Source organism: Aethina tumida, chromosome 4 (assembly GCF_024364675.1).
Source record: "Aethina tumida isolate Nest 87 chromosome 4, icAetTumi1.1, whole genome shotgun sequence".
In the NCBI taxonomy this organism is placed as follows: Eukaryota; Metazoa; Arthropoda; class Insecta; order Coleoptera; family Nitidulidae; genus Aethina; species Aethina tumida.
The window spans coordinates 26,346,101-26,368,752 of record NC_065438.1 but is presented as its reverse complement, the minus strand read 5'-3'; the positions used below and the strand labels follow the sequence as shown (position 1 = coordinate 26,368,752).

General features: G+C 27.7%; 1 protein-coding gene across 2 annotated transcripts; it reads left to right on the top strand.

Annotated features, from left to right (window-relative positions):
• Positions 1-608: 608 nt before the first annotated feature.
• LOC109594029 (uncharacterized) lies at positions 609-21,437 on the top strand. Of its 2 annotated transcripts, none has more exons than XM_049966536.1 (12): positions 609-765; positions 7,740-7,903; positions 11,316-11,494; positions 13,888-14,056; positions 14,118-14,303; positions 14,358-14,608; positions 14,678-14,864; positions 17,010-18,459; positions 18,532-18,740; positions 18,797-19,577; positions 19,635-19,766; positions 19,825-20,032. In XM_049966536.1, exons 1-12 carry the CDS (start codon positions 708-710, stop codon positions 19,893-19,895), a joined length of 3,837 nt encoding a protein of 1,278 aa, XP_049822493.1. In that variant the 5' UTR covers positions 609-707; the 3' UTR covers positions 19,896-20,032. The 2 variants fall into 2 exon arrangements, with proteins under 2 accessions (XP_049822493.1, XP_019864750.2); XM_020009191.2 differs by adding an exon at positions 20,500-21,437 and having other exon boundaries at positions 616-765; positions 19,635-20,443.
• Positions 21,438-22,652: the final 1,215 nt, after the last annotated feature.

The window sequence follows — 22,652 nt, the reverse complement described above, 5'->3', positions numbered from 1 at the left end:
CTAGGTGGTTTTTTGCAGGCAGTATACATTCTAGATGCACAGCTCTTGCTAGAGATAGTCGTGGGGCAAGATTGGAATGGTTTTGAAAAACTACTTTCAAAACTATATTAAAAGATGCTACTGCATTATTTTTTTTATTACTATATGTCGTCAACTTCTAATAATACGAAAGAATTTATTAACATAGGAAATATATTTCCAATTTAAATTACTATCACATGTCTTTTATTTTGAAAGAGTAGTCAACATAGTTGGTATAAATTGAAAAATCTGCCAGGCTATATATGAATCATGAAAATTGCCCATTATTCACATCCTGTATACAAACAAACAATAAAATGTATACATTAAATAATGCAACTGTGTTTGTATATCGAAAAACCTAAACAATTAGATAAATAATTATAATATTTAATTTAGTAAAATACACACATTTATTTTTAGTATGAACGCTATCTAACGACACATTAAGTAATTGCAAACGACTTGTATTAGGGAATTTTCATAACCATTATAAAATTTCTTGCGTTCATTCATAGATGGCGCCGACTCGTAGAAGACACCGCAAAGAATGCAGTGAAGTTGCTCGCTTATATATGCAATGCACACTTCGTGCACCAGTTCGAAATGGTATGACAAGTGAGTAAAACGCAATGTTTATAGTGTGTAAGTGAATCTAGTGTTAGTTTAAATAAAATAGTGTAAATATGGCGTATGTGAATGTAAAAGATTGGTCCGTTGACCAGGTTACCGATTGGATCAAGGGTAAGTTGGTAAATAAATTGGTTTGACATTCTTAATAAAACATAACCTTACTAAATTCTTTTGTTTTGTTACAATCGAACCATTCAAACTAAACATTGCAAAAATAAAACAATTAAGTTTGATCCTATAGCAAGTGCGTCATTCAATTTGAAACAATTTCTATCAGGCGATTTGTTACGGTTATGTAAAATTTTAAAATAACTGCCGTACATAAACTCCAAAATTACGAAATTGTGTCAAATAAATTTAACAATTAATCTTTACGTCAGTTTTTAGTATTAATGATAGTTTGCGGTTGTAATTAACCGCTTCAGTAAAGTTCCAAAAAAAAAAAATAAACAAGTTTCTAATTATTTACGGTTGTTGTTTTATGAAATTAAAATATCAGAAATCGTTTTAATGTAACTTATTTTTAATCATAAATTGTTTTATTTACATTAACAAGTCAGATAACATTAACTGCCATCCGTTGGTTTACTGCAAAATGCTCTGCACTATTATTTCCATAATATTATGTAAGAGACACAAATCATAAATTTTAATTGTTTGTTTAAGAGTTTTCATTATTGATTTTAATTTTAATAGTTCAAAAAATTTATTTTTAAATTTAATAAGATTTTTATGTCAAACAACAATTTTTAAATAAGTTTTAAATAAATTTTAAACAATACCATTGTAGTTTTAATTTGAATGCATTAAATATATTTTTTTATTATTTAACTGCATGGTTTGTTTGTTTACGTTGAGCTGTTGCGTATTATGTGCTTTATATGATTTGACATGTCGGTCACAAGTCTTGACAAGCTTCAAGTACCGTCTTCCGTTCGAAGCACAAAAGGATATACCCAAACACAATCTCTGACATCTTATAACACAAAAAATTATCGGTAGTTTTAAAACAATTTAATATATTTACTTTTCAAAGTTTCTTATTGAAAGGTACTGTATGTAAATTATTATAAAATTGGATCTTTAACTTCACTACCTAAGAAGAATAAAACAATTCACTTCAGAGCCTTGAAAATACTTATCCTATAAAACAAGATTGATCATGGTCGCTTCGTGTATAATGTTTTTAATCATTTTATTTCACGTTTCAATATATTAATTTCTGTAAACCGAATGTTTTAATAATGAACGTGAGAAAACTGTGTTGAACTAATTCGGTGACTAATTCCATTGTTTGAACATTAATTTGCAATTATTGTGTTCACAACCTGTTTGAGTCAATTTGTAAAACGCATTTGTGGTTTCGAGTATTTGATAACCATAACTGATGTATCATTACTTCCACCTACGATGTATTTTGAATTGTTTATAAGACTCGTTTAAATAGCTGCTCATAAACAATGAGTAAATTATTCTAAGTTAATCTCTCTTTATTTTAAAATATATCCTGAGTTTGTACAATATATTCTTATTATAAGCAAAAATAAATATTTTTTATTAGTGAACGAGAATACAGTTACAAAAAAGTCATTGTAAGGGACACACCAATTTTGAAAAATTGAAATAGACTATACTTTCTAAAATAACGTACTAAAATTTCAAATGAATATCTCAGATAGTTTTTAAGTTACACCCTTTTAAAGAGTAGACGATCAAGAGGTAGAAAGTTACATTTACTACGAGGCTACAGTGTTATTATTCGGGCTGTAATGATGAAAATATTCTGATTGATTCAACTGATGGATATTACATTATACAGTTTCGGTTTTTTACGCAATAATCATTTTAATGATGTGTGGCTCATATATAAAATTTATAGTTAATTAATATCTTAATATGGTGGTGGTCAAAGAAATACCACAAGATTTAAAATTAAACATTTTGTAGTAAATTTCATAACTGAATCTAATTTGTTATCGTATCCGTTATTAACAAATATGAAACAATACACAGTTTAAAATATATTAAGTTATACAAATTGAAAGAATCAGTAAATTAAATCTTGAAGTCCGGATCTAAATACAATTGAAAACTTAAGGAATAATCAAACGTCACTGCTTCTCAGAAAATTAATAGTTACCTAGCAAATTTGTTGTTAGAAAGATGAATTAATGAAAATATACCATTGTAGTTCTCTAAATCGATTATTTTTAATCTAAATATCTCGGTTACGGTAACTCTACTAATAAGAACAAGCAATATTTTTATAAAACATTAAGATATTCAAAGAACTATTAAGGCAAGTTTGGTTAAATCGCAATATTTTTGCATCACAAATACAATATTAAAATATACCCATTAGTTCTATATTTAATTTTTTTAATTAAATAAAAACGAATATTTTTTGCTTTGAAATTACTTACATTTTTTGACTATTATCTAATTCATATTTACTTCATTTCATCAAGACTGAATTTAACCTTAACCCCGATTGTAAATTTAAAAAGGTTGGAAAGTCTAATTCATAAAAACGAAATTACTTTACTTTCGTCGTACTTTTAAAATTGTAATTCTTCAAGTCTAGACAAGTTTAAACTACCTTTTTCCGGCAAGGTACAATACAATTGAAGGAAATGTGCAATTGCAGGAACCTATCAAATTTATAATATGTTCATGGTACATGCTCCAGATAAACAATTAATTACATACTATTTAATTAATTACTCCTTAACGTTTCTCAATAATAATAATTATTATTAAATATTGATAAATTGTTTCCTGTAAAATTAATTTGTCATTGATCCCAATTGATGAAATAAATATGCTTTTAAATCTAAATATTTTCTCTAAAATTTTGATTTGGTCACTCCTCAAGTCCACTTCTAAATATTTATTTGATTACTTAATCTGTTTACCATTTTACTGAAAGAATATTTGAGTGACAACCGGAAATTCTTACGTATCGTCCAATAATACCCTTCAATCATAAAATTATTCACTGCTCTTATGGCAAGAATTCCCATCAAATTAATGTGCGGTTTGTATTTGAAAATATCTCGGGGCGAAATTCATATTATATCTTATTGTTGGTGTGGCATTTATTTCTAGGTAATGTTTAGATCGTTATGATATACATAACAGAAGGAATCTTTACCACATACCAGCAAGGTCACGAGTGTATGGTCAACACAGAGCTGCACCTCCAAAACGATAAACTAGATATATAATATGAAGTCTTTTCGTTTAATTACCTTTTACTTCGTAGTTTAAGGGCGATAAGTGTATTAGATATATTTCTGGGAAAAAATAACTAGAAATTAATGTTAAAAAGAGTGTAACAAGTTTAAAATTGGGTCGAGAATATTTTTGTTGTCCCACAATATATCTCTACGTAGTCTTTTATATTATATTATAAATATTTGCTTTAATATATAGGTTGCAACGATATTGTGAAAATGTTGGGTCAGTCAAAAATTCTCTAAGAAAATATTTTTTATCAATTTTTATATTGTATATCAGTTAGGTTAAGTTGAAAATAAGACACAGTCATTATAAGTTCACTTTTTCAATTTTTTAGTTCTAGTTTAGTTACTTAAAATAAACGACTAATTCTTTTTCCTAAAACTGAAATTCAAAATACTCAAATAGTTGTATATTCTGAACCTTAGGATTTTATTAAATGTTCTATTTTATTCATTATTCATCATTTCATTATTAATAATGTTTCAGCTAATCTTACCAACGATATAAATACAATTTTATTGGTGTACAGAAATTATTTAATAGATAGGTTAAAGGGGAGTTTACAGATATTTTGTTGGTTTTACAACATATCTTTATAAAGTACTCTATTTTTACATTATAAATATTTATTTCAATGTAAGTACATATTTATCAGTTATTATATTCTTATAACATTATTATAGGTAAATATTCGAATAATCAGATAAAAGCCTTGGTAAACTTAGGTTTTTTTAAAAGTATAATAGTTTAAAGGAAATGTATAATAGTTTGAATGAATTAAATTAGTTTAGTTTAGTAGTTTAAAATTAAAAAAAAATACTAATTTAATTCTAAAATGGTTTATTTTTTAATAAAAATAATATAAGATACACAAATTGTCGAATATTCTAAATTTGTTTTATTACATTTTACGATGACTTTTTGGTTATATGTATATAGCTGAACAGTAGATTTTTATAATACGAAATATTCAATAATACTCGGTTACAACTAAAATTAAATTTCATTAATTCATTCACTCATTTTATCGAAGTACCGGAATTATTTACTAAATAATTTTTCACATCATATCTTCGTACAATAACCTATTTTTTTCATTATCAATATTAACTATAATAAACTGCAATAAAATTATACAAACATTGAGTCAATCAAAAACTGTGCAATAAATTTATAATATTAGTTTTAATATTTATGTATTAATTAAGATGGTATTCATTTTATCGATTTACAAATAAATTATTTACTAAAACATTTATATGAGAATCAATAATTTGAAATTGGGTCGATGGATATTTTTATGGTTTCATATCATATCCCAATACAATATTCTATATTTTACATTATCAATATTAACTTCTTTAAATTATAATAAAATTGTAAAAACATTAAGTCATTCAAAAACTTTGCAATAAATTTATAATATTTTTGTTAAAAATTAATGTATTAATTAATGATATTACATTGATAATTTTCTATGAAATCTAATATTTATGCAGTTGCATTTTTAACAAGATTATGTACAAATGTAATATTCAGTTCTAGCCATATTAAATTTAAGTTTTATTTATTATGCACAATTATTTTAAAAATATATGAGAGTTTATTTAAAATAATACTAATTTTCTTTTAGTATATATTTTTTATATTATACTACTTTATTTTACAAAATCCGAATTTATAAATCTTAAATGGTATATATAAAGTATTCAATTTTTCAACGAGTATTTTAATAATATTTGGATTCTAAAAAAAATTTTATATACCTTCATAATAGTTTCAAAAGATATGTGAATTTATTTAAAATAATACTAATTTACTCCTTGAATACTACTAATACTAATTTTCTTTTACAAAACCCGAATTTTGTAATTTTAAATGGTCGAATATTCTAAACACTATCTCTTTTTATTATATAAAGTATTCAATTTTATAATGAATATTTTAATGTTTGGATTCCAACAAAAATTAAATTTCTTGTCCACATGTACAACATTACGTACCCTATCCTCATATTTTAATACATTTTTTCGATTTACAAATAAATTACTTACTAAAGCTTTTATAAGATAATAACGAATTAAAAATTGGGTCGGCCGATATTTTTGTGATTCCATATCATGTTTTAATATAGCGTTCTATACTTTATATTATCAATATAAACCTCAATAAATGGCAATAAAATTGTAAAAAGTAGATCAATAACTGTGCATTAAATTTATTATATTTGTTATTAATATTAATATTTATTAAAATAAAATTAGTGTAGTAATTAAATACGAGTATAATATTCAGTATCATAAATAGTTTGAATATTCAACTATTATTATTTTAATTAAAGTTATAAGTTAAATTACATTTGATCCGACTGAATTTTAAGAGAAGCATCATGCAGGACACAGAAATTAAAAGTCTGCAAATTTGCTCCGAAGTGGGATACTTTTACTGTCTCTGTCATGCATAATGTCTCTTTCAAAATTCAGTAGGATCAAAGGCTTTCTGATCGGTATATATTTTTATATGCGACTAATTTTATTTTACAAAACCAAAATTTATTATTCTAAATCGACTATTATGAAAATAAATTAGTTTTTTATTACATAAATATTTTTTCACTACATGTACATTAATACGTACCCTTTTTACATATTCTAATTCATTTTATAGATTTACAAATAAATTGTTTATTATACTAACACTGTTATAAGATAATTTAAAATTGGGTCGGCGGATATTTTTGTGGCTTCACATCACATCTTTATGCAATATTCTATATTTTGCATTATAAATATTTACTTCAATGTACGAGGTTTGCAATAACATTGTGAAAACATTAAGTGAATCAATCTACAATAATAATCTTTATTAATTTTAATATTTCTTTATTAATTAATATACTGTACATAGATAAAATTAGTGAAATCTAATATTTATGAAATTACATTTTTATATGCCAATGCAATATGCATATTGATGAATATTCGAATATTCAGATATTAAGTTTATGTTTTATTTAATATGCAAATTAGTTTAAAAATATCTATTGTGTTTGATAATTTAACATACTTGTAATAACATATTCAAATCGTTCAGACAATTAAAACCTGCAATAATGTTATAATTTTTTTTTTAATTTTGATATGTTTATTAATATTGGAGAAATCTAATAATTGTGCAACTATATTATATACGAATAATTCAGTTCAGTGTGTCTAAGCAATACTAACATAAGATAAATAACTATTTTTAATACTGGACTAATTTATTCTAAGTATTTATTAAATTTTTAATAATATTTGGCTTACAACAAAAAAATAAATTTAAATTTATATTGTCAATTTATGGGAATTTATATGAAAGACAAACAAATTTGTGCCATATTCCTTATCAAATAGGAAATGCTCACATCTTCTTAAATAAATATTGTGTAAGATACCACATTTTGCTAAATTCTAAACGGGCACACTTACACACACAGTTTTAAAATGAAAATTTTAAACCAGTTTTTTTATGTTTTGCTTAATAAAAAAAAGATCCCGTTAAGTTCACGATCGTTTCCGTTTCTGCGAAAATTTCCTGAACATCCAAACACTTCGTGTTGCTTTTCTAACAGCGTCACCAATTACGACATTTTATTTATTCAAGTGCACATGTTACGCGTGCATTGTAATCGGACAGCGGACAACCATTGAACGCATCTTCCTTTTCATGCGTGCTTTTTAAATGCACGATCCCGACGTTTAATCAAGCCCTCTTCTTACATTGTCATTGAATCACGTGTATTATATTACCATTAATGCGGATCGTTCACCCATTGTACACGGGCATTATTCGTTTTGCAGGTTTGGACAATGTTATTTTGAAATACGCCGCGTCATTTTTGAATAATGGCGTGACGGGTCATCAGCTTTTGAACCTGCGAGCTGAGGATTTGGAACATCTCGGCGTGAAGACCTTAGGCCATCAGGAGATCATACTGGAAGCAGTCGAGCACCTTAGAAATTTTGTAAGTATAACAAAGCGTAAAAGCCTCTTATCGGTCTGTAACTGTTTTTTTATGGTAATTTTTTCAAAGCACCATTAATTTGTCTATTTGTTTCGAAATGTATTTGTATATGTGATAAAATGTTAAAACAATATATTTTTAAAACATTTTATTCCGGCAATATTATATTTATTTTATTTGAAATTTTATGAAATAGTTAATCAGTAAATTTAAATAAATAAATTATCTATATGTATAAGTATATTCTTTATATATATATATTAGAAGTTTTGGAAAAAAATCTAAAATAAAATTCAAGTTGTTTAAATTTTTATGTATTTATAAGTTTACAATACAGGGTGATTTATTAGAATTTTATGGAAAATGTAAAAGCTTTTGATTTGAATTTTTCATATAAAATATTATTCTACTTAAACTATTTTTATAATTTATATTGAACAAAATTTAATTTTCGGTTTCGCCGGAAGTGATTTGTTACTTTCAGTTTTACCTGTAATTACGAATAAATTGACTATACCATATATTATACCTAAACACAATTGTTTTTCAGTTATTAATTGAATTTTTGATAACTGGGTAGTCTAACTAAAATGTCTAGAAGGCGTCAATCTTCGTTTTTGGCCATAATGAGTCGTTATTAGTACTGCCTAATTTTATACATCAATAATTTGTTTCATATTTTTCAATTCAATGAATATTAACAGAAATTTTACCAAAAATATAATATAATTTTGTTAGATAAAAAACAGAAAAATGAAGATTGAAAGAAAGAACTATTGGTTTAAATATTTGACCGAAGGATGTGCATTGGTTAACGAGTACGTCAAAAGTGAAGTTTGTAGCATTGAAATTGGTGACTTTATACAGTACGAAAAATGCTCTTCGTGTCTGGATGTTGTAAGAGATGGATGCACGACAAAGAGAGTAAAGTTTTGCCCGGTAGTAAGAATCCCTACTCTCAGAGACAATGCGCCGTGCTGGTGCGCGCCGGCGCACAATGTAAATTAATCTTTGCGAATGCATTTAGTAAATCTCCGTATGCGTAGGGATGTAGTTCGAGTTCTTCGGATGCTCCATTTAAATTCCGTAACTTTGTATAATTTTCAATCTGTAAAATGAAATATTTTTTGAGGGTATATCAAAAACAAAAATAAGTATTCTAAAAATAAACTACTTTTTTCAAAATAAAAATGTATCCCAAAAATTAAATTAAATAAATAAATGCATAAGTAAAAAAAACTAAAAATAATTAAATAATGTGTTCAAAGACACCGACTCGTCTGCGGAGACGAACCGCATGCTAAACGCAGCAAAACCAAATGATCCCCTCCAGTCAGTTCGGCCCGCCCACATAATTGCATGTATATCTTTCCTTTTTGTTTACAAAGGGGTATTGATGTTCCGTCTCAATATGCGAGTAGACACGTTCATCATTTTTGATACGGTATAGCTATTTTACTTGTAATTACACATGAGTTTAAAAATACAAAAATATACATACTTTTAAAATAATAAAGTTAATGTCAGTTCTGGTGAAACCAGAAATAAAATTGATGAAATTATATAAAAAATATTGTAGGTATGAGAAAAGTTGCCGATTAATTCTCAATATATTTTATTCTTATCTATAGTCGATGTTTTTGTTTCAAATGTTATACATATTATTAAAATTTTAAAAAATATAATATTATGATACTATTATACTTTTTAAAAATTAAAAAGTAAATGTTTATTTAACTTATTTAAAGTTATGTGGAATATCGAAAGCATTTACTTAATTTATGTGTTTTTTCTTAATTAAATATTTCTACAAAATAAGGAATTGTAATATAATACAATATTCCTAATATATTTCTTTCTCAATAAAATTGATAAAATTTTATAAAAAACATTGTAGGTATAGAAAAAATTAAAATTAACTATGTCTATGTTTCTATTAACAAAATATTCTTTATATATGTTATTAATATTTTAGAAAAAAAATTATAGTATTTTTTTATATATTGTTGTAACACTTTGTTAAACCATTTTTGGCTATAATTCTATTACAGAAATTTGTGAAAATTTGAAAATTAGCTATGAATAATTTTTCTTTATAATAAAATTTTTGTTAATATCTATACATTTATATTTAAACAATTTTTTCAGTAATGTTTTTATGCATATTTTTAGAAGAATTTGAGAAAAAAATGTAACGTTTTTTCTTATTCAAATTAAATTTAATTTTTCTTTAGCAAGAACATATTTCTTTCACACAAAAATACTGGTAAAATTTAATAAAAAAATTGTAGGTATGTGAAAAATTAATAACTAACTAAAAATCAAAAATAAATATTTACTCACAGTTATATAAAAAAAATAAATGTTTATATAACTTATTTAAGCTTATGTGCAATATTGAATGTATTTATTAGTTTGTATTTAAAATTAAGTATTCTCGGGGAATAAAGAATAATGTACATATGTTAACACACTATAGGCGGGTAGCAAAATGATCCAAACTAAGTTGTTGAAATATAACAACAAATAAGAGATAATTTTTTCAGTTCCATATGTAAACCAATAGAGTAAAATTATCTCACCCCGCTTTTAAAGTAAGTACATTCAAAAATGTAAAAATTACCCGACCAGCTAACAATCAACAATTCTCGAGACGGATATTTTTACCCAACCCGCTTATAGTGTGTTAATATTGCTCGCTAGTATATTACTAAAAGTGTAAAGATATTGTAGTAGTATATATATATATATTATACAATTAAAAACAAATATATAATTATTTTATTTTTAAATAATTAAATTGTTTAACTTTCTTAATAACATTATTTCTAGGAAATATTTTTTCTCATCACTGTTGATTATTGTCACGTGAAAATCGAACATGAATGAACAAATGATTATTTACTATAATTTTAAATGCATATCAACTTCCTGTTTTCGTACTTTTCTAAACAGATTCTTTTATGAATTAATCTTGTAAAATATCACAATAAAAATTGTTATAAAACTTATTTGTAGTTTAAAGTATTTTGTAAGCTTTTCCTTCCTATTATTGTACAATTTGAAAAATGGTAAATAGAAAATAAACAGTCCCGTTCCATTCATCCACAATTTCGTCCGGACTTCCGGTGTACCTGTGTAATAAAATTAAAGAATAGTACAGTCAATAAATCAAATCAAATATGTACCACGAAAATAAAATACTGACATTTTAGATGATTTATAAACAGTAAAGTAAAAGTTCATTTGTGTACAACGTTAGACAATATATTTTTGTAATTACAACATTAAACGGTCAATTGTAAAATTTTAAATATAATTATTTTTTAATTATAGCACAATTTACTTCAATTACCCGTGCCTTTGTGCGATTTTCATTTTCCCCTGAGTCATACTGTCCGTTTTTTTTCAGCATTACGAATTAGATAAGGAAAACTTGCAGATGTTAGCGTTAAAGCTATCGTGTGCCGCCAACTCACTATTCAAGGAACTATTACTCCAGGACGATGATGCAAAGCTGACCAATCAAATAACCACAGATGTGCACAACGTGATCAATGCGGTGAAACCACTGGCCTGTTGGATGGACAGGTAAGCTAAGCGTACCGATTTTGTGTCGGAATAATGGTGTTTTTCGATAATTGCACGCAGTGTGGGTCGGAACATCCGTTATTTCGCGATAATTTACCAAAATATTAGCGGGGCGCCTTCAACGTTCAAGGGTAATTAAAGGTGTTGGGGATTACGTATTTACTGGGACCCCTCCCAGTTTTAATTGGATTATATATGAAAGTTGATGGATTAAAGGCTTATAACTATTTGATTTTTTTATTATCGACTATTTCTAACTACAGTTATAATCATGTTAATAATATTTTAAGGGAACAAATACTTTGAAAATATCGAATGAAGATTATAAGATGAAGACTCTCATGTAACTTTTTTTAATTCGTTTATAATATACAATATTAAGTATCGATAAAGGTAATTTATATTTTTGGTTAATGATTTATTTGAATAAATATTTGTGTTATATTTGAACACGCTTGTAATAAACTGAGTAAATTACTTATTAATTTTCTTTTATGCTCTTTCCAGGTACAATTTATTTTTCCCACATTATGAGTTTAAAAACAACATTAGCCTTTCTCTCTTTATTTGAAGAATGTGCTATAAGAGAAATGAAGTTTTTTATTGATTTAAAAGTGGCAATTAAAAAAAAACACTGATGATGAACAACTTCTATTAAAACCTGTAAAAATAGGGAGATTAAATAATATCTCAAAACTGGTGAGACATGTTTGAAAAAGGCCAGTCATTAAACTGAGATGTTTAATGTTTTAAATATATTACACATAAATTAAGTGAGGCTAACAAAATTAGGCATTTGACAATCGCCAATTACCACCTCTCAACATCTCCAGTTAACAAATAAATGAGCCTTTCATTGATTGTATTGTTAAATGCAACTAAAAGTGGGTTGATAACGTCATTTCTTGCCGGTTTGGACAATGGATTGAATCTGATAAACCTGGTGGAAAAGCACTTAACCTTTTACATTATTACCTACCAGAAGCCAAACGATTAATGCAACTGTGTACTGCTTGTAAACTGAATAAATTCTTGAAAAACTTATTGAAACACGAGATTTTAGAAACATAAATGATATCCTGCTTCTTTAAAACGACATGTGGCGTTAGATACTCCAAAGAATTTTTAAAATGTTAAATGGGGTTTATCTCATCTACCACTATTTTTTACAGAGGACATCAAAACTGAGGTTGATCTTCTCTTGAAATCCAAGAACCCAGATGGTTTTTTGTCGAGGCATGAACGTTGGTAAAAAATTGATTGATAGATTATTTTGCTGAATAAAAGATGAATAGATTAAAACAAACAGTAAAATTACTTTTTTCGGTACCTAATCCTTGAAAAGATGAGAAGTCTCATTGAATTTAAGATATTAAGACTAGGTTCATATTAAATTTGTTGTTATTTTGACACATTCATAGCATTTTACTCTATTTAAACAAATTGGAGAAATAAAATATTTATTATTCTTAAAATAAGCATGTTATAATATTAAATAATTAATAAAAATATATTAAATTAATAAAATATAAAAATAATGTTTAATTAAAAAATAAATTGTGAAAAATAAATGAATAGAAGAAATTAAAAACTGGTTAATATGACATGAGAATATGATAATGTAAAAATTATAATTTAGATAAAATTGCCTATTGATTAAAAAAAAAAATAGACAAATTAGAGAAACAAAATATTAAAGTCACAGAATGATAAGAATAATGATGTAAGAATATGATAATATAAAAATTATAGATTTTGATAAAATTGTCTAGTGAAAAAATAAAAAATATTTATTTATTAATAATAATTGTTAGTAAATGAAAAAATGTTAATACGTTATTAAATAATTGTTAGAAACAATCTAATCTGAAGAGGAGATCAAACTGAGATTCAGATATAAGAACCTAGAATTTTTCTTCGTGAGATCAATTTGTTTGAAATATATTGGCAAAAAAATGAGTGTTTGTAATAATTTTGTTGAATAACTTGAAAGTTGTGTTATTTTAAGTTAAACAATAAAAGTTTTTTTTTTCGATTCCTAATAGTTCAAAAATTGGATAATAAAAAATCTAGGAATACCATAAAAATTGTTTTCTAATTCAAGTGTTCTGTATCATTTTTTACATTGAAAAAAATATATGAGGAATATCAATTTTTCATTGAATTTAATATCTTAAAAATACATTTATATCACTTGTCATAAAAAATCACAAGTCATAAAATAAATATATTATAGTATTAAATAATTTTAAAAAAATTAATAATTAAATAAAAATAATATTAAATATATTGTTTATATTTTGAGGTATTATTCACTAAAATCAAATGTAATATTATATAAACCAAACACATCAACTCTCTTACTATAAATAAATTAATTTGATATATTTTAGGTCCCCTTTCGCAGGCGATAAAGAGTACAACGAAAACAAATATGCGCTTTTACAACTCAGTAGCAAAATGGCAACAATAGCTTTAAGAGATATTTTTTCTCAACAACCAGTAAGAGCTATTCGAAAAATTTGCGAAGAACTATCAAAGAAAGCCGATGATATTATCCAGGTACCTAAATGAAAATCTTTCGTGAACCGTTCTGATCTATTTGTGTTTGTTTGTTTTAAAGGTGATGTCCGACCCGATGATATTACAACCCGCATCCCTCGATTTGGCAACATTAAAAAAGAAAGAGCAGGATTTAGGTTTCCTAATTATGCCCTGCAATCATGCCATCCATCAAATATGCGAAATTAAATACGGGTATCCCGCTCACAGCTGCAATAAAATAGAAAATGGAGACGAAATAGTACAAGTAAGTGATATTATTTATAAATCTAGCATAAATGTTTAATAACTTGTCTTTAAGGTTAACTACCAAACGGTGGTTGGTTGGCACAGAAAAAATGTGATGCTGTTAATTCGGGAATCGCCACCAGAAATCGTGCTTACCTTAAAGAAACGACCAAGACACACGAAAGTTTACGGACAGATATACATGAAACCTTACAGGTTGCCGAGCAAGAAACGGGGAGGTCAAAATTGGTCCAGATGGAACGACAATCTTCCCTCTCCTAGACTTATGCCCATACACGATTTACCACCGTTAAATATTCCCAAGTATGTATTAGTATATAAAAATAAAACATAATGTTTTTTATTTGGTAACATTTTGTTTGATTTAATAAGGTTGTGTCCAACTGTGGAGGAACCCGTCGACGTTGAAAGCACCAGCAGTAGTGACAGCGAACCCCCTGACAGTCCCATTGATGGCGAAGGTAGAATGTATCCACTAAAGCCTAGACCAATATTGCAAAGGAGAAATACCATAACAGGTGCCACACCAACAAGCAAAAGACCTTATTTACCAATTGAAGTGAGTTTAATTTATTACTGACTAGTACCTAAATCTATTGGTGTAGTGATGTAAAAAGCATACCCCATACTATTCGTATTAATTTTTTTATCGAATTACTTAGATTTTCATCATTAATGGTCATTAAGAAAATTTTAATATTAAAGTGTCATAGAAGAGAACATAATTTATATATAATAATAAATTTTATTTTTTTTAAAGTAAATTAAAGAAATATTGAAATTTTGACAAAATTGTCTACTAATTTCAAAATTTCGACAAACAAAATATTGCATATTACAATATTAAGTAATTGGCAAAAATAACAAAAATTCGTTAAAATAAATTTAAATTTTACACATTATAAAAATTTAAAAAATGAATAATAGTAAACAATTAACAAATTATTACTTTTTATATTTTTAATGTAAAATGCATATATATTTTAATAAAATTTTCCACTCAATTATTCAAAAATTTAGTTAAAAGTAGGAAATTTATTAAATAAATTATATGAATTATAAATAAATTTAAAAAATGTATATAATAAAATTTTAAAATATAATGTCACCATTCTATTATATTAATACAAAAATTAAAGAAAATTATGTTAATTATTAATTTCAAATTTTAGATAAAATGGGGGAAATTTATTATAAACGGATCTCAAAAAAATATTATAATATTTAATTATTATCAAAAAATATTAAAATATAAATAAAAGCTTTTCAAATCTAATAAAAATTAAGTATAAAATAATTTTTTACACATAAAATTTTAATTAAAAACACAAAAATTGAGCAATTCAAATATTTATAAAAACCATAGAAAAATTACTGAGAATTTAATAAAATTTTATATTTTATTTATTTATTAATATATATATATATATATATATATATATATATATATATATATATATATATATATATATATATATATTAATATATAAAATGAAAAAATATTTAATAATAAAATAATTTTCTTCAATTAAATTTGTATCATTTTTACTTAAATATAAAAAATGGGAATTTTAAATATTTATAAAAAGCACATAATAGAATATAAATTATAAAATAATAAAATAATTAAAGAAATATTGTTTTTTGTGTATTAAGTAATGTCAAATAATTATACCAAAATTTAGATAAATTAGAGGAAACTCACAGAAATTTAAAAAGAACAGTTTTTTCACATAGTAAAAATATATATTAATTATAAAATGGAATGTGTAATTATTTAAATGTTATATATTTAAAAATTGGCAAAAATTATTAAAATTAAGTAAAGAGTAAAATACTTTCAATGTAACAAAAACTATAATATACAGATGCATTGTTAATAAATGTTGTGGTGCAATTTATTTGACTGATTAATTTTCCAAGTCATGTACTTATATTTTGAATTCAATAGCGAAAGTAATTAATTTTATGATTTTTAAATAACGTGTCCGGAATCTTTATCAGTGACCGCGGTGTCCATTGTCTCACTAACCTTCATTCGGTTTTCGCGACTGATTCAAAACCAATTACCGTAATTAGACAAACAGCGTTTCCATGTAGATGCTATCGTTGAACTCTGCCAATAACAAAACATTTTTGGCGAATATGTCTCACAGCAGCCTGACACCGCCTTATCGCCACGCATAGTCTCCGCAAACGTTTTCACATCCTGACGATAAAAATTATCTACACACAGTGACATATCCAAGAAATTCGGTCTTCCTATTTTCGTAAACTCCAGTGGTGAGTGAGTCGTGTTGCGGTCGCGAGGCTTGTGGGTGAGTACCGCAATATTCATTTTTATTGCGGATGTTTTTCGTAAAATACGACAATTGATTAATTATATGGGCACTTTTTAACAAAACAGTTTTATTGTCGTGGATGGTCAGTTTAAGTATTATGCCAATAATTTTAAAAGTGGGAACTGCATAAGAAATTGCTATAAGTGGATGTGGGGTTTCGTTAAACCATTCATATATCGGTAGTGGGCATACTAATTTTTATAAATCATTGTTTAAAAACACTAATTTTTTATTTAAATTTTATCAATCTATTGTTTCAATCTTGTAAGTTCAAACTAATGGTTTTATTCAAATATACATTTCACAATAATGATAAATCAAATATAAAATTGCAATATACTAATGTAAAGTATTTCTTTCAGTACTGGGAGCTGTACAAAACTAACAACTCTAGTACACACGCCAGTTCCTATCACATAGACAGTGTAATGAACATTGAAGAACAGTTTCTCCGTGACAAAAGCGTTTCTTGCAACGTGGGTCTAGATAAACGACCGACCACAGTTATCGGATTAGCCAGCAGGAATACGTCATTTAAAAAAAGCTTTAAAGACAAAACGAAAAAGAAAGTCAACTTTGACGAGAATAATCAAATCGGTGATACAAGTGATATTAAAAAAGAAGAAAACAAAGAAAATTCCTTAAATGTACCTGAAACTAATTTAGACGAAGAAAAAAGCGTCAGTGTAAATAGTTTAACAAGCTTAAACAATGAGAAGATTTCATTTATCGACGAAGGTAGAGATTTGACTGACCGTTCCAGCATGATATCGGATTGGAAGAATGAAATAGTTGAAGAAACCATTGCGTCCATTAATATGAAACCTGTTGAAACAATTAACGAAAATGTAGGACAATCAAATCCTTCTATCAAAGATATTATAAAAAGATTTGACAATCAACCAAAAGTGTTGCCTAGGTCACAGGTCAAAAAACCACCTGAGGTTCCCCAAAAACCTAAACCTGCTGTGCCACCCAGATCAGCTACTACTAAATTACGAGGTAAATTAGATAAAAGTCACAGTACTCCAGCTTATGACTTAACAGAAGAAGATGCAACCACCGATAATTATGTTGTGGATAAAACTATACCATTAACCAAGCTACCTGATGTAATACCCACTATACAAGAAACAATTAAAGAGGTTCCTCGAGAACAAGATGCTCCGTTTACCGAGACGAATTACGAATTGGGCATACCTATTGTGGAGTCTCCAAGTCTAGTTAAGACTGAAATCAGCAAGTCGCAGGAGTTGTTGTTACTCAAAGACAATCCAGTGGACATCATCAAAGAAGACTTACCACCAAAACCACCTCCAAGAAACCTGGATGTACCCAAGCCAGCTTATCCAGCAGACTCTCCCAAACCACAAAATCTACTGGATTTAGCTAAAAGCCAACAAGTCACAAAACTAGAACAACCTCCCAAGCAAATATTTGATTTTCCCGAACCCAAAACTCCCGACCACAAGCCAGATCTTTCTAATACTTCTCTAGATCTGGCCATACAACAAACTGGAACAATTATGGGCAAGCTCATTTATGAGGAAAAACCAGTTAAATCGTTTGAACCCAAAATTGTATCAACTCCAGTAACAAAGGCCAAGATGGATTTTAGCGAAGCAGAAACATTCCAACACAAAAGTAACTATGAAGTACAAAAACCCCTTACATATGAAACACAAAAGAGTTTGAATTATGAATTACAAAAAAGTTACGACGCCCAAAAAGTGTCACCAACTAATTCAATTGTTAAGGCAATGATTTCGAGCAAAGGCAAGGGGGCAAAGAAGAAAAATACGTTGACAGCAAGTAAGTTTGAGTTATAAAATAAATTAGACTAGTTATAAAATAAGTTATTAACGTTATAAATCAATATTACAGAAAGAAGAAAGGTAACAGTAAACGACCTAAGTCCATGTGATATTCAAGGATTTCTGTATCAGAGACTTAGAAGTAAAAACAATATTCATTGGACAAAGAGGTGGTTCGTCCTATTGGGGAATTATTTATATGGGTTTAAAACAAAAGAAGATCCCAGAGCAGCTTGTCTGATATTTCTCTCTGGCTACACAGTGGCTGTGGCAAACGAGGTACGTCAAATTATTAATCCAGTACAAATACTAGAATTAATAAGTATTGGCTTTAGGTCAAATCGAGGTCGCATGCTTTCAAAGTTTACCACACGGGAACTGCATTTTATTTCTCGGCTGACGATTCAGAAACATTACAGTCGTGGATTGAACTTATAAAACCAGCGACAATGCACAGTGATAGCTCGAACTCACAGGATGGTGCTCTATATTCCGAAACCGACGAGTCTGACTCAGAAAAACCTAAGCCTGCTTTTAATGACAAAAATGATTCGTTAAAGAAATTCGGTAGCCTAAAAAAATTTACTTCAAAGAAAAACAGTGATAATACTCAAAGCGGCAGTACCAGTTTGGATAGAAAGTGGTTTTTTAAGTCCTCCAGTAGCAGTTCATCAAAGAATTCCATACCAGTACCAACAGCACAATTCAGGTCTTACAGAAAAATTAGGAACGAAACTGAAAAAAGTGTTACCACTGGAAATTTTACTTCACATGTTGCACTATTTACCCCACCAGCGTTACCTGCATCCCAAAACGTAAGCGTTCCTAATCTCACAGTGGAAAATATACCAGTAAAACAACCTGAACCGAAAAATAGGCCACAAAAGAATTTACCAATTAATAATATACATGCCAGTAATCCAAGTTTGTGCAATATTAGCGATTTTAATGTTCCTTCTTTTCCCAAGAAGTCCTATAATAAACCTCCAAATGAAAGTTTTCATATGACCTTGGAGGAGCTAATGGTACAAGAAAACGCACAAAAGATGCTTAATCCCCATGTAATAGCAGAAATGGAAAAAAATTTAACTCTTATTAAACCTGACGTAGTTTATGGTAAGTTTTAAATACAAATACAAAATTTACGATAGTTTATACTATGAATTTGTGTAGGTGAAATTCCAATTAGACATCCTGAGAAACAACCTGAGGAAATATCTAAGGAACCTCTCCAACCATCTCATTCCCGTCAGTCTTCCACTTCTAGTTCTCAAAATACAGACAAACATGATACTAGTTGTTTTGGTAAGAGACTAGGATCTTTAAAGAAATCTCACCATAAAGACAACCATGATTTCGATAGCAAAACAGCCACATACCCAAAGTCGGGCAATAAAAACCAAGACACAAGCAAATCGTATGATAACAAAATGAATAGGTCGTTACCAAGACAGCATAAACTCCAAGAAAATTGTAAGCAATATGATGATATTGTGTATTCAGATTTTAAAAAGGAACGTTCTTACGAAATGATTTATTGCCCCAAAACCGTCAACGATGTACAGTTTGCACAAAATCGATCCTTAGACGAACAAATGTATCACGGTACTCCTAAAAAGTCGCATAAGATAAAAAAGCAACACAGTTTTACATCATCAGATAAAAAATCTAAACACGACAGTCTATTACATAGTACAAAGGTATCCGATTCGTCAACCTCCAAACTAAAACTGAAATCAGCCACCCAGTACACACCCATGTCTTTACCACTAAGTCAAGACTCCAGGGCGAAACCAAAACTTGCCTTTGAATTAAATTTAGACGAAAAGTCTGGTAAAAGTGGGAAATTTAATAAGTTATTAGGGAATAAATCGGAAAGCAAAAAGGAGAAAACATTTTTTGGATCGCCTAAACTGCACAGGGCCATATTTAAAAAGAACGATTCTAGGAGTGAACTCAACTGGCCAAGCACCTCAACGCCAGTAAGTCTTAATATTTAAGACTTATTTTCAGTATATTTTTAATTTATTCTTTTCAGCCGATTATGATGTCACAGAGCACGTATTCATTGGAACACTCGCCGCCAAGCAATTCTGAACCGGCCTCGATGAATATCAGTCCCCAAGCTGATTATCCGGGTCTGAAGTATCCACCTGTATTTGAGCCAGAGACATATTCTCTTGCCGATCCGCAAAGCATAACACGTAAAGCACAACAAAATTGAATTGTTTTATATCCGTTCTTTAGACTAAATATAAAATATTAGGACTGACGTATTAGAGTGATAAATATAGTATTATATATTAAATTTATATTTTAATCAATATTAATCTTATGAAAGAGTGATTTTAAATAGTTTTGCGTTGTTGTACCACACATGAAAGTCGTCCAAGTTTGTGCCTTATATAATATTAATAATATTTCGTTAAATAGTTTTGTCAATAGTAATTGTTGATATTTTATACACAATGCTTTGCATATATCATTTAAGATAATCATATTATTTGCTTTAAATTAAGCAATTTAAAATTCATATGATGAATTTGTGTTTTTAAATGAGTATAATAACTACTTATTACAATTCAATTATGTTTGACTTCCTTGTGATAGAATTATTTTATAAGAATGTACATATAAATTATATAAGTTTTTTATTAAATATTCATATATTATTGAAACTATTCTTTTGAAAATAAAAGTTTATATGATGAATAAAAGATTTTTTTTAGAAATTTCGGGTAGTTCAGTTTGTAGATGCCATCAGTTCAGGTTAACCATGATAATGAGAAAATATACATATAGTATGTCCTCAAATGATAGGTTACCTCTTGAAGACATTTTGTATGATACTTGTTACACAGTATTATTTTATTTGTAAATAGAAAAGTTTGTAGTTTTATATAGGTTTTGTTATATATTGCTTTTATATAGTATGTGCCAAAATCATTCACCATTTATTAATATATTTATAAAAGTAAATAAGGTATTTTTTATTAAATAATCACTCACACACTTCTTAATAGTGAAATAGTTCTAAATTGATTTGTATGTAGTTTTAAATCAAACACTAAAATGAAAGTAATTTATTTTATCTTTTTCGTGAAAATCAATAAATGTCTTAAGTGGAAGCATTAACTTGTTTCTCGTCCCCCAATTGTAAGGAATATTCATTCAGCTTTTGTTGTATCTCTGCTAACATGTCTCCAAAGAATTTTTTCAAGAGAACGGTGTCGATAGTAAGTCCTTGCTTAATCCCTTTCACAACTTCGTTGATCATATCCTTAAACGCCATCATCAACTGATTAAAAAAATCTGAAAACGTTCTGTACAATTCAATTAATTGTTTTTGTTGTTCTGCTGTCAGTGTTATCAAAAACGATTTAACTCGAGTCTTTTCATTTATTAATAAACCGGTCATCTTGTCAAACATTACGTCAAATTTCTTAATATTCTGTTCTGTAACTTGCTCATCAGATTCATCCGTCGGATAAATAAAATCAAAACATTCCTTTAAAAACACTAAAGTAGAACGAAAATATCCATTCTCATCTTGCTTCACCTTGAATACTTGATTGGAAGGAGCTCATAATTTTAATAATATAATTGTTTCGTGGCGCTTCTCAATGTCGTCCTACGTAATCGTTGAAGATCCACCCGATGGAGCTGTGGATGAATTGGAATAGGGCACTTCTTGATTTGTATTCATGTTTCAAATTTCACAACTCAACTACCACGCACTTTGTTGTGAAAACAGACTAGACGTCTCGCCGTGATGGGTGTGCCGGTGTTTCCCCTGATTTCATCCTAACCACACTCTCGGTTATCACCGTGTTATTTTTAGAATTATCAGTGGTGGTTGTCCGACACTTGCCTTCGACTTCCACCAGAAGGCGTCTTGTAGATTTTCCCCTCAATGGTGGCGTAGATACTTTGTTTAATTATTCAATATAATATTACAATTATTAATGACTTTCTGCTCGATATTTTACATATTTATATGTCAGAGGGTTCATGTGAAACGCAAGTAGTATTATTAGTTGCATATAGTACTTGGGTGGAATCAGTGAAACTGTTAAGCAGGGATGGTACTCGAACCGAGAGTGAGGATAGAGGAGACTTGCGAGGGAGGTCAGTCAAGCTCCAATAAAGAAGAAAATTTATATGAATGAAGTCAATACATCAATTTTAAAT

Excerpts from the sequence above, each read along its gene's own strand:
- LOC109594029 (XM_020009191.2), top strand. The coding sequence starts at position 708 with ATGGCGTATGTGAATGTAAAAGATTGGTCCGTTGACCAGGTTACCGAT. Across the intron at positions 18,741-18,796 it reads CAGTGGCTGTGGCAAACGAG|GTCAAATCGAGGTCGCATGC; the intron begins GTACGTCAAATT and ends TATTGGCTTTAG. Across the intron at positions 19,578-19,634 it reads TAAACCTGACGTAGTTTATG|GTGAAATTCCAATTAGACAT; the intron begins GTAAGTTTTAAA and ends GAATTTGTGTAG.